Source organism: Hippichthys cyanospilos, chromosome 9 (genome assembly GCF_059441005.1).
Source record: "Hippichthys cyanospilos isolate Australia breed blue-spotted pipefish chromosome 9, RoL_Hcya_1.0, whole genome shotgun sequence".
In the NCBI taxonomy this organism is placed as follows: Eukaryota; Metazoa; Chordata; class Actinopteri; order Syngnathiformes; family Syngnathidae; genus Hippichthys; species Hippichthys cyanospilos.
This window is the reverse complement of record NC_142377.1, coordinates 23,285,018-23,298,321: the sequence shown is the minus strand read 5'-3', so window position 1 is coordinate 23,298,321 and position 13,304 is coordinate 23,285,018. Positions and strand designations below refer to the sequence as shown.

At 49.2% G+C, this 13,304-nt stretch overlaps 1 protein-coding gene across 1 annotated transcript; it reads right to left on the bottom strand.

Annotated features, from left to right (window-relative positions):
• Positions 1–2,161: 2,161 nt before the first annotated feature.
• LOC148419605 (protein TMEPAI-like) lies at positions 2,162–12,831 on the bottom strand. Its single transcript, XM_088422359.1, has 6 exons — positions 12,697–12,831; positions 12,540–12,556; positions 6,615–6,763; positions 6,295–6,342; positions 5,950–6,230; positions 2,162–5,488 (listed from the first exon to the last, which is right to left on the bottom strand). The coding sequence occupies exons 2-6, from the start codon at positions 12,547–12,549 to the stop codon at positions 5,419–5,421; spliced, it is 558 nt and encodes a 185-aa protein (XP_088278485.1). The 5' UTR covers positions 12,550–12,556; positions 12,697–12,831; the 3' UTR covers positions 2,162–5,418.
• Positions 12,832–13,304: the final 473 nt, after the last annotated feature.

The following is a 13,304-nucleotide window of genomic DNA, read 5'->3' as shown; positions in this document are numbered from 1 at the left end:
CGAGCGGCGAAAGTCTCCCCGGCGTTGTGTAAGACGTAAAGATAATGCCGAGGGGGGAAGTTAATCATCGCTAGCTTGTTTTCCCCGTCTTGGGTTGGTCACCGCAAAAATAAAAAAACAACCGGAACAAGGTCCACGTTTTACAAAATGTCACGTCAACACGTTGATAAGTGCCTAGCGCGTGTTGAAATTGCGCGGAGGCGCGAGTGAATCGCCGCGGGACGCCGCTAGTGTATTTTGCGCTCTGTAAGGCGCACCTAAAAGGCCAAGAAATAAAAAACAAGGGAAATCCGCCGCCAAGGTTTGGCACTAAACAAAATAGATACATAAAATATATAACATAGATACACAAAATGGGTTGCGAGGGTTCTCAAATATGTGTGATGGCAAATTTTCCGAGGACCCCATTGCTAACGTTGGCAAAAACAGACCCAAAAAAGAATCCAAGTCAGACGTGAGTGCCCCGCCTTTTCAAATTCAATTTGACGGCGAGTCTGGTTCTTACTTTTCAGCCGTACTGAAGTAGGAAAAATACAAATGGCAAATTGCAAGCCTCCTCATAACAAACAGATTGCTGCCGAGGCTGCATCCTTTCCAAGAGTTTTCATTCGGTGAAAAACGAGGAGGACAAAAAAACCTTGACAGCTATTGGATGCTTTGCGGATATGATGTTATGTGTTGCCTGAAGTAGAGCGCTTCCCTGCCGCAGAATAAGAGCCGTCCTGCTTTTTGGGGGATCCCGACTCCAAAATTCCAACCGCGCCCCGTTTGCGAGTTGCCATCGAAAGGATTCATGTCAAAATGTCAACGTGTCCAAAAGTGAGAGTGTTCCTCATTTTGAATGTCAGTAAATGAGCGCGACACGGGCTGAATCGCTTGCTCTCCAGCTCCCGTTTGCAAGCATTTGGAAGGGACGACATATTGAAAGTGCGCGCGTCGTGACAACATTCGAGTGTTTTTGTATGCTTTTCCCTCGATATTGCGCTTAAAAAACATCCAAAACATCCCCAGGCATTAATAACCCAAATTCCTACCCCCACTTTGGGAAGCACTGCATGCAAGCGTTAGGAATGAAGAAGACGGGCAACTTTTTGCTAACGCGTCGTCCCTTCATTGTTGTTGGGTTTTTTTCTCCGAATTGGAATCGAATGAAAACCTGTCTATCAAATGGTCGGAATCACATGATTTTTTTGGTTCTTTTCACCCTCGCTCGCTCGCTCGCTCGCTCGCTGGCCGGCTGGCGTCCAGTGTTCTGCGGACAGCCCTTGTTGTCTTCTTTTCCGGGGGAGAAGAGCAGCGAGGGCGCTTTTTCTGTTAACGTGTCACCAACTTAAACAGAAAAACAAAAACAATTCATCTTCTACAAAACAAGGTCGCTGCTTGGAATTTGTCTTTTTTTTCCCCCAGCTGCAATCGTCAAGTTTTTTTTCTTTTTTTTCTGCGGGCTTTGCGAATACTCTACGTTCAAAATTCGGAACGCGAACGTGTACCGGTGACGTAATCGTCGCGAAAGTGGGGAACGTATACCGGTGACGTAATCGTCGCGAAAGTGGGGAACGTGTACCGGTGGCGTAATCGTGGACAAAGTGGACAAAGGACACAACAGCGGATGAAGAATGACTCACGTGGTCGCGCTATGATGTCATTGGTGTCGCAAAGCGAATAATTTTTCAGCTCGCGGGTCGATGACGTCATCCAACACATGCGAGGGAAAGGTTCGGAGATGGCGCTTTCTGAAGCGGTCCGATATTATGCGTTCAAGGCTGCCCCCTGCAGGATGCAAGCAGCCATTGCACAAACATTTTGACACGCTAGAACAAAACAACCCCCCACATTTACCCCGTATTGTCTTCACTCCACATTAGGGCTGGGCAACAATAATCACTTTTTTTTTTTCTCCACAGAATTGAAATCACAATTTGTAAAGGAATAACGAGTCGAATGACGAATTCAAACGACGTAGATTAACAAACTATATATATAACTGTGATGTAAAAAGAACAACCAGTCAAATAATAAATTAAACAAAAACGAAAAATCCAAACATAGGCAATAACTTCCTGCAGTGCACGCTTCGGCCACTTCGGGGCAGTGCGGTGCCGTGCATGTATGAGGAGCCGGCGTTCCAGGATATGTAAAGTCAAATATCAAAAGTCACATCGATGTTTGTACAAAAGAAATTTATTTGGGCGAGATACCAAACGGAAATGATTCCGACGACGACAACAACAACAACAATTGGGGAGCGTCTTCCTTTTCGTCGCGAACATCGGTGGCGCAAGTGCGCGCGCCGGGTGCAAAATCGAACTCCCGTCAGAATCCGCCAACCCATTTGGGCCCCACCCAGATGAGCTGGAATCAGACCGTTTTTGAATGACTTTTGTTCAAACGTAAGTCAGGTATAGTGACAATCAAGCCCGCCGAGAGTTAAGGGACCCAAAAACCAGTTAAGACGCACCTGTGTATGAGACACACCCTTCATTTGGGGCTCAAATTCTGGGCTTTTCTGTGTTACCGTTTTGGCAACGTCAAAACTATAGCAACACAAAATAATCTTTTGCAAGAGTCTTCATATTTTCTGTAAGTTATACATTCGCTGCGCGTAAAGTAATAAACCGGTCAAATAGAGGAGTGTTCTCTAACCGGCGCACTCTGAATCGAATCGGCCGGACACGTCGTAACCTCTCGGTTTTAGTAATATTCCCGTGGGTGAATAAGGATGGCCTCGGACGTCGGTTCAGTCCGCTCGCTTCTTTGATGGAAAATAATGCCGTATCGACCTCGGGGTCGATCTAACTCGAATGGTGTCGAGAAAAGAAGAGGAAAAAAAAATCAAAACTTCAATTTTGGGAAGAAAAGTGTGTCTCGTATTTGGGGAATCGCAGTGCTTATAAAATCCACTTAGCTGATTGATCAGTTATCTGAATTCCATTCTGCCAAATATTGGAAACCAGAATAACTTCCCTGAACAGATTGTGCTCCATTTTGGAGGCCCCAAGCGGACGTGGCGGACATTCAAGCTTTCAAAAGCTCGCCCTTTACATTTTTGTACACGTTAAGCTTTCCAGATTCCCAGCTGTCTTCAAAGGCAGCATCCCGACAACAAAATGAAGAGTCTTAAAAAAAACAAAACGCCAGCGGCGTTCTGAAGTGCTAGCAACATGCGGAATAAGATCAAAACGTAGAAGGCACACGTGTGTAGACGCCACGTTTAGCGCAAAGAAGACACTTTGACATGAGTTTCACGCTTGAGGATGATTGGACACCAAAACGCGCGGAATGATGCAAAAAAATACGCGGAGCAAAATATTGAAAAGAAAAAATAAAACAACTAGAACAACATCAACACTAAGCTAAAGTGGCAGGAAAGAAGGCAAACAGTGGACGTATTGCAACAACAACAACAACAAAATCATCATCATCGTGTGTCAGACCGAATCCAATCACCTTTGAGGGCACGGGGGAGGCGCGTCCCAGGATGATTGACAGGCCTAACTGGCCATTCTCAAACAAAACGTGAGGCCTGTGTGCGAGGACCTCTGTCATTGGACTCAGGGAGAAGGAAGGGCTCGCTCTGACAGGAAGTAGAGAAGGGGAGGGGCTACTTAAGAGGCGGGCCCACCAGGTGTGAAGGTGCGCGCTCATTTTGGTGTGCTTGGTTTAGACTCCCAGGAAACGCGCTTTGCAGCGGAATCAAGAATGTGTGCGCGCGTGAGACCTTAGTTGCTTTTGGGTCATCGGTTTAGATTGGATTTTGATTGAGGTTAGCGTTTGGCAATCTGTCGTGACGCGTTAGGTTCAAGGCCAGTCAATGCATCGTGTCAATCAAATGTCCCCACTGCGATAGAACCCCCCCCCCAAAAAAAAGTATTCTCACTCAAGGAGCCCCGGGAAGACGGAAGGACAAAAACTAGCACACCCTCACGCTCTCTGAAAGCAATCGCTGCAGGTGACATTTCAAAAGCCCCGCCCCCTCTAACCCTCTCACCCGATCGCTAGCCAGCAAAAAATTTTTTTAAAAAAATCAAGACGATGGAGCCCGCGGGACCCTCGATCGGAACCCGTCCGGTCTCGCTTTACCCGCCGCGACCCTCCCAGGCGGGGCAACCGCAGCGGCGCCAAGCTCATTTTAGCGAGCGCGCTAACTTTGACGCCTGCGGTGCGGCCGCTTCCCTGCGGAGGGCGCTGTTGCATAAAGACCGGACCCCGCTGGGTTGGGTGCCGGATTTGTCGGGTCCCCGGTGGCAGACAGCTCGCCGCCGACACTCGTGTCCTTTGTTAACACGTTCGTGTGTCTGCACTGCGGCGACCGGTCGCATGCCGGCGCATATAAAAAAAAAAAAAAAAAGATGGAGGATTGGATGATCTCTGTTGTCTGATTGGATGCTGGCTGATTTGATTTTCTTGTCTGACGCGGTAAAGTGCTCTCACCAAAATGATACTGCGTTTATTCCTCACGTTGCACGTTGCATGTTTTTTTTTTTTTGCTGGTTGTTCCGCTTTACGCCAAAGACACGAAAGAGTGTCACGTTTCGACATCACGAGTGAAAAACTGCGCTTGGGATATCTACCGTTTTTAAAGAGGGCCCAACCTTCCTTCCGGCGGGAGAGGGGGAGAAAATGGGAAAATTTGCACGGTGAGACGAAATGTGTGTAAGTTTGAAGGGGCATGTCCACCTATGCGCACAAGTGTGCTGCATATGAGTCCAACGGACAGAGTTCCTTTGACTAAAAAAAGCCTCTTTACTGTACAGCAATAGTGCAATCGTTTTCATATAAATAAAATTGTTCGGGCGGATGTCAGCCATTTTTTTCCCCTGTTCCTAAAACCTTCAAATAATACACACACAAAAATAGATCTTTTAGAAATGACGTTGCTCATCGCGGACGTTTTGGAGTCGACCTGTGCAAAGCTCCCGTGGAAAGGTTTCGTCGAGAATCTCGGCAGCAATTGGCGCCGACTCCTCCGTCCGGTGGAGAACATTAAGGCGGAGCTCTTAGCACGCGCAAAGTTAGCCCAAAGGTCCAGAGAGGCAAAGGAGAAGCCATTTTGTGCTCGGATGAACAAAAGGCCGAGAGGCGCTTTCGGGAATTTTCAAAGGCCCTGGCCCTTCCCGCAACGGAAGCCGACTTGGACCGGAGGTGGACTTTTTCAAGATACAATCATTTGCCGTCGGAGCGGCTCGGAAACGGAAAAAGACCAAGAAACTGGAAGAGGACGAACAAACGGGGAAATATGTAACAAAGGTTCGAAGAGCGCAAAGGGATGCGAGGCCCCCGCCCGGACGCGTCCGGTACCGCCGACCAATCAGAGCGCAGGCTCGCGGCCAGGGGCTACCGAGCTAGCTCGCGAGTCGCGAGCCGGCTCGCGCGGAGTCACGTCGTGTCCTTTGCGCTCCCGGCGTTCGGGGCGCCGGGTCACTGCGGCGCTCGGTAGAGCTGCCCAAGGATCTCGGTGTAGGTCGGGAGCGTCACTTCCTGTTTGAGGCTGCGGAGAAATTACGCACGTTAAGAGGGACTTACAAAAACTAACCCCGATCCTGAGTCCCGTTAGGTCATCGGTCTGGAACCGTAGTCCCGGAGGGCCGCAACCCTGCACGCTTTCGACGCCCCTGTCTTGAAGTCACCCGATTCGAATGATTAGCTCGTCGGCAAGGATCCCAATCATGAGAAGAAGCATGCAGGAAAACATGCAGGGAAAAACCTGCAGGATTGCGGCCCTCCAGGACTGCCCTTCCAGACCTATGCGGTAGCTCGTTCCCGCGACTCTTTGCTTCCACGAACCATTTCACGAATCCTCCCGACCCCATGTCTGAATCCGACCCTCAAAGTGATTCTGAGCCTACGAGACCCCCAACAGTCCGCGCTAACCATCAGTCTTCCGCCCGCCAAAGACGGCGCCTCAGCCTTGTCTCCGCAACTTCTTGGAAGCCGCCTCTGACGGTTTACCTGGCACGTTGGCAGGACGGGGGCGGGTCCCGGGGACGCCAGTCGAAGACGGTGCGATTGGGCGGCGGCCGCACCGACTCCCGGTTCAGCTCCATCTGCTGCTCGGGGTCCCGCAGCTGCAGGGCGCACGGGCCGCGGTAGGGCGGCGGCTCCTCGCCGTCCGACAGCGAGATGCTGGGCGGCAGGTCCATCATCAAGTCCCGCCGGAGGAAAGGGAACGTGGGCCGGAAGGCGGAGGCGGGGCACCCCTGCGGCCAGCGCGCCGCCGCCGCCGCCGACCCCTGCTCGGGGGGACGGGAGGGTCACCCGACTGACACGTCATCGCGGGAAGCCCGCCCGCCTTACCTCCAACCACGCGCCGCTCGGACCCTGGGAGCACCGCGCGCCCGCTTCCTGAAAGGAGGACGAAAACGTCGACGACGGCCGGAATAAGCGGCGGCGCGCGAGTCGCGATCGGAACTCAGATCAATCGATTTGCCGTGTAATCCTAAAACGATACATTTGTATTGGTCGAGAAAAAGACTCCTCAAATGCTTTTTTTCCACCTAAAACGCGAGCAAAATACCGTTTTTTTTTCCCCATCGGTAAAAGGTTAAAAGAAGATCAGACATATAAACACGTGCAAGCACACGCGCCGACACACGCTTTTCAAGATGGCACCTCACCGTGGCGATGCCTGGGCCCGGCTCCGCCCCCGCGGAGCGTCTGGAGAGCGGCGACGGCGGCCGGTAGCGGTTGAGCACGCACGTGACCACCACCACCATCACCATCAGCACCAGCACGATCACCGCCGTCTCAACCAACTCCAGCTGGGCTGCGCACACGCACACATGCACAGGCCTGAAAATTCTGTCGGGTGGGGGGGCGGACGCTACTTTGCGGTATTTCACATATCGCAGGGACTCACAAATGACTGAAATGAGCAATAAACAGACGGGAAGGAGAGAAGGCCCAGTCAAGAGACAGGTGACGAGCCTACAACTTCACTAATGGAGAGTTCACGTTTACGCGCGCTGGAAATTGCCCCCCCCCCCCACATCGCCGAAGATAAAATTGTCAATCGTCGGTTGTCGTTTGTTGATGTAATTTACCGTTAATTTCATTGTCGCATATTTCGGCCGATCCCCGTATCTTATACTTTCAGTTCATACCGAAATACATTTAAGAATCGCTTGCAAAGGCGATCAGCGTTTGTGTGCGGGACTTTGATGTCTTGAAAATTCCAGCTCAACTTGCAAAATCAAACTTGCTTGTCGTGTGTGATGAGGAGACCAACAAAGAAAAAGAAAAGAAAAGTCTCAAAACGGACACATTGAGCGAGTCTGCCGACGTTGCAGGCAAACGATTGGCTCACCATGAGATGCGGCGGCTTTAGTGTGGCGCGCACGCACGCGCGCACGCTGCAGACCAGACAGACAGGGCGGGCTTTGTTTCGCAGCAGTCTGCTCTAAATGCCCCCCCCCCCCCCCCCGCGCACACACACACACAAACTGCACACACAGTGCTTTTCTCACACTTTTTTTTAACAAGGTGCACTAAGAGGTCACACACAGCACACAAAGCTGTCTAGACAGCACACCCAGTGCTGTAAATGTCCCGCTAACACACACACACGATTTACGCCCGATTGTGAAATGACCGTGAATAAAAATATTCCAATATTAGCGTATGGCAATTTTCGACTCAGGTCTCGGAAACGTTTGCGAGATTTGCTTTCCGGCGGCGGCTTTTCTTCCGTAAAAGGGATTTGTCACATGCTGCCAACGTTGGCATCGTAAATCACGCCATTTACATTTTTGCAAGACGATTCATCGATTTGCTCGCGTTTCCTGTTTTCGGGTGTTTTTAACAATGACTAAAAAAATGGAATTTTTGTTTTTTGGAGAAGTACCGCATAAGCAAGTATATCTTCCCCTTTGTTGTGAGTTTATGATTTGCCAAATTTGGCCCAAACGCATGGCCCAAAAATAAAATCTCGCTGTTTTCTGAGTCAGTCTGGGCAGTTTTAATCAAAGGAATACACCCACGAACATTTACCTGAAGGTTTGAATTGTCAAATTATTCAGACAATAATAATGCATGCATACTCAAAATCGGTTTGAATAGATTCATTATGGCGGAATGAAGTAGTTAACTACTGTGCCGAGTTTGCTGATTTTTACAGGTAAATGAAATATGCAAGAAAAGTTATTTTTGATGTCAACTGGCTGCATTGTTTTGATGTGGCGGCAAGTTTCTTCTAAAGGTCGGCGCTCTGGTGCGCCCCTGCGTCCCGGACGCCTCATTTTTGCTGGACACGCATACTTTCTTATCAACAATAACCAACAATGGGGGAAATTCCAGCGCCCCGTCCCAATAGAGCAGTTTTGTCGCGTCGATTGGTGCGTGATCTCGTCGTGGCAAAAAAGCTTCCTGAAAGTGCTATCTTTAGTCCCGGAAAAACATCAACTCGGTGGCAAGTCAAGTAATGCACCATCAAATAACAATGAGCCAGATTGTAAAAAGTGAAAAGGAAACTTTTTGGAAGACCGAGAGGAGGAACAAAAGAGATACGTTGAAGCTAAACTGACTCAAAGTAAAGCCAGCTTTTCCACCAAAAGGGACATCCGCGGTTGCAATATGAGGAAGATGACGATGGGTGCGACGCGTGAGGGCGTTCTGTTATTTGAGTGCGTTTTCGTCCGTTACCAGCCGTTGTTGTTTTCCCACGTCTCGTAAAAAGCGAAGCGCTTGGGAAGTTCAGGAAGAAGAACCGAACAGACACGTTGAAGATAAACAAACCGGGGCTCGAGGTAAAAAGCGGACTTTTCTAGCACAATGGACTAAGTCATCTCACCGGTCGAAGTATGGGGGCGATGATGATGGACGCCGCATACAAATGCATTCTATGGTTTCAATACATTTTCCCGCGCCGTTTGTTCAAATCCGTCGTTGGTTTTTGCTCACGTCTCGTTCGTGCGCTTTGAATCTTAGACTTGCTTTCCGCTTTTTATCGCGCCATTTTTGGCTTTTCCGCCGGGACCCGTGACTTTTACCAAAGTCAGATGAAAGGTATTCCGGTTTGGCGCCGTTTCAACAACCGACTCACCGCACAGTTGCGCCGGTACGCACTGCTCACGGTCGTGCGTCCCCGCCGCAGGATGCATACCGGCCCGTCTCCCTTCCGCACCTCGGTAGTATTCCCGCGCAAGAAGAAGGATAAAAAAAGGGTGAGAGCGGGGGGTGCGCGTCCTCGCCGGCCGGCCGCCACGCACTCACTGACCGCGAGCAAACTTTGTCGCCTGCACAAAACCCAAAGGGCCGAGCGCCCCCCCCTCCCCGGCCCGCTTCGGACCGACAAAAGGGGGCCACCGTCGACGGGGAGGGGTCCGGAGGCGGGGGGCAAAGTTTCAAGTGGGGTGGGGGCTAGACGTCGTACAATGAGAAACTCAACTTTGCGCTCGGGGAAGGGACCGTGGAGTCGGTAGCCTTTTTTCCCAAGGCGTGGCTTCGCTACGCTGGCTCCTTTGATCAAAGGCCGGCCGCCGTTAGCTGCGACGGGCACTGACGTTCGCCCTCTGGCCCGCCCCCTTAATTATCGTACGTAAGAACGCCACCGTTACCGCCGCCGCACTTTGATGCACCGGTTTATTTTTTTCAGCTTTCGGCCGAGCTGCGACTCGTATAAACGCTGTCAAAAATCACGAACGGTTGCTGAGAGTCGATCTATTTCGCGCTTTCCTTTTGTCCGTGTTAAAAAGGATCAGGTAGACGTACACAATTTTTCAAGGTACCAAAAGTTTTCTCTTTCCGGGGGGGCTCGGCAAAACGGGATTGAGAAGCGCATGGTGGGAAAGGGCCAAGGCGAGCTCATAAATATCATTTGCGGGCTTGGAACGCTTGAAGAAACAAAACGCTCACAAACGTCTGTCAACACACACACACACACACACACACACACACACACACACACACACACACAGTGTGGGAGCCAGACAAGCAGCTGATCATAATGAGCTTTGATTTTCATACGTTTCAGACACTGCCGTCTGTGCGCGCGCACACACACACGGCGCGAGCCGGTCGCGCTCGGCCCGTCTGACTCGGCGGCCTTTCAAATTCAAATGACGCCAGCGCGAGAGGCGCTCAGTAAGCTGGAGCGTCGGAAAGGTTTCGGCGGATTTGCACGCGGCGCCGGGACCGCAACGCTACATTGCCTTCACGCTAGCGCACCGGCGTCAAAGTCCAGGCCCGGGGCCCCCATTTCAAAATGTGTGGGATGACACCAGGGAAAAGGCTTTGTTTTTGTCATGCGAAATATTGTTGCAATAAAATAGGAATTTTTGCCTTTCTTTCACGCACTCGTTCATTTTTTTCAGTTTTAGACTGAGCTGTAACCCGTTGTTTTGACCCACTGTCAAAATAATCAACGGCTGTTGAACGTTGATTTATCTTGCTTATTTCTTTTGTTAATGTTAAAAAGGATACACGTTTAGGTACACTCATACAATTGTTACAGACAATTATCTAATTTGTAGTCAGCGGGTCCAGCCCCAAAAGCTTTCTCTTTCCTGGGGGGCTTGACAAAATATCAATGAGAAGCACTGATTTAAGGGGAAAGTTGGCATAAATAAGCTCAAACCGGGGAGAAGCGCGTTTCTCTCTTTCGCATGAATTAGGTTGTAAAACGTTTTTTTTTTGTTGCTGCTTTTACTTTCAAGGGGATATTCGAATGATGTTTTTCATATTCGCTCATGACAAAAAAATGCAAAAAACTACACTCGGGGATGACAAAATCTTTCCAGGATTTCCTCGGTTGAACAACAGAGAAGGTTTGCTTTTTAGTCCGCTTTGACTGGAGCGGATATATTTGGATGACCTTGTGCTCGTCGGGTCGGGGCTAATGTATTCCCCGGCTCAAGAAAGACCACGCAAATTGTTGGACTGGCGAGCGGCAACAAAGGAGAGGCCCGACCGCCGTCCAAACGCGGATCGTCCTTCATTTGCATACGTGGCGCGCCGCTTTTGTCGCCGCCGTCTAGACGGGGCAACGACGACAAAAAAAACAGCTGAGGGTGTCACCGACTTCGGCTGGATGGTTTTGTGCCGTTTTGGAGTGCGGCACCCTCTGCGATTTTTTTTTTTCAGTCAAATATACGATGGGGGAGGGGGGGGGGGATACTACGCCATTCATGTTTGAGTTACTGTATTCAATTTTGGAACTACATTTAACGTGTACAAGACGCACCAAGAATTTAGCGACAAAGTCTAAATTATAGCAAAGCAAAATAATGGAAATGTGGTGTATTTGATGTATTTTGAGCTGTAATGTTATCCGGTTTGTCACGCACTGCATGATTTTTGTTACCACGATCTGCCTCGCTAGTAAAAAGTTAACATTACGTGGTAGTACCATTATTATATTGAGTAGCAAAGAAGAGTGAACGATATAAGAAAAATAGCAAAACAAAAGAATCTTTTGCAAAAGTCTTCATATTTTCTTGCGTTCGTATCAGTAAGTCATATATTTGTTGTGTGTAAGTGTGTATCAAATTTCCCACGTTGTGAGCGGTCAGTGAACGCCTCGCCGGCGCAAGGTTGAATGCGCAAAGCGGTTGTTTTCTCGCGACTCGCGTTAATTTGGCCGTAAGTATCCCAGGTTGTGTGTCTTATACTTGAGGGATTACGGTAAATAAAGGCATGTAACGTTCCGATTCATTTGCTCTCCGTTCGAAAAGAAAACGGCATCAGAAAGCTTCCGGATCGGGACCGTGTGAGGAAGAGTCAAAAGGTTGGAGACCGTTCAAATGATCGGCGTGCTAATCGGTCTTCTGATGAGCTGATCATTTGAATCAGGTGTGTCAGGGAAAGAAAACGGAAAACATGCAGGATTCCGGGCCTTGAGGACACCCCCGCTTTAACGTCCATTCATTTGTGCTTTGTTTCTTCGTTTTTAGCGCTACCTCTGGCCACTGTTGACGTTACATTTTGTAGCGAGGAGAGATGACGTCACTGTCGGTGATTGTTGTCTCTGTGAAATGTGAGTTGCACTTTCTTTGTCAGTTTAATGTTGTCATTGATGATAATAGGCCTAAAAGGAGTTTGTTTGCTTATCCGACATCTTGTGCCTGTGGTAACATGCTAGCTGACGTTAGCGTTGAAAAACACAATGTAAAACAGCAACAAAAAAGGTCATGAATGAATGTAGAGGGTGTTATTGTTTATAATAATAAAGACGCGGTAATCCAACCGCGATGTAGCGAGGGAGCTCTGACAGAGCGAAGAAAGAGCCACGGTGACCCCACTCCGACTAGACGTCTGCTTCCGGATGACGAAGCAACAAGAACGATCCCGCCCCAAAAACACACTTTTGCCACCCCATTTCGTTTTCCACGCAGCTTTTCACCTTTCGCCTTTTCACAACGTTTCACGTGTAAGCAGCGCCGCAGATAAAACCTCGCGAGAACGCACAACGTCAAAGCTGACGTCCCCGAGCAGCAAAAAGTCCGACCCAGTCCACTTGTACGCACGAGACGACTGCTCAAGTTGCCAGTCCGGAACTTTTCTACTCAGCACCGAAAAACGGTCGCATGAAGTAAGCGTGTACTCACTGATGTCCATGACGGAGCTGAGGCGCGCGCAACCGCACGCGCATGAGACATTGGCGACCGTTGCGTTCAGGACGCCCATGAAAAGTTAGAACATTCAATTAAACTGTCATCTCTTCTTTTTATCTTTCCATCCTTAAAACTGTTTGGGGCTCGGTACCATTTCCTCCGCGGTTCCGGCGACTCCGCCGAATGTGGGCGTCTCTCTCCCTCTCTCTCTCTCTTTCTCTCTCTTTCTCGCTCTTTCTCTCTCACGCTCACTCTCTCACTCTCTCGCTCTCTCTCTCTCTCTCTCTCTCTCTCTCTCTCTCTCTCTCTCTCTGCCCCGGCTTCGTCGCGCAGGCGCGACTGGGCGCCCCGCCTTTGCTGACCCTTTTCACGTTTTGTATGACGGAAAATGTCGATTGGATTTGTCGTGTCGTGACGGCAACTGTAGTGACGGCAGCATGTAGTGACGTCAGCGGAGCGGAACATTCTTAGTTTTATATTTAAAAAAGCTTTTCACTGATGTTTTTTTTATTATTATTCCGTATTCTTAATAATTATTCGTTACAATTATTCAGTCCGATCAAAATTACAATCAACATTACATACAGGAAAGAAAGACAATAAAGGCAACATGTTTCTCTAATTAAACTTATCAAACATGGTAATAAAATCTCAGACAATTACACATTGTCTTTGTCAAATTGCTATGTCAAGGCTTTCTGTTAAAGGTGATGAGGTAAATTTGGGCGTACCATCAAACCTTTTCATTTCACTTTCCAA

Coding starts and splice junctions, on each gene's coding strand:
- LOC148419605 (XM_088422359.1), bottom strand. Junction 6,231..6,294: donor CGAGCGGCGCGTGGTTGGAG/GTAAGGCGGGCG, acceptor CCCCCCGAGCAG/GGGTCGGCGGCGGCGGCGGC. Junction 5,489..5,949: donor CCGTCCTGCCAACGTGCCAG/GTAAACCGTCAG, acceptor ATTTCTCCGCAG/CCTCAAACAGGAAGTGACGC.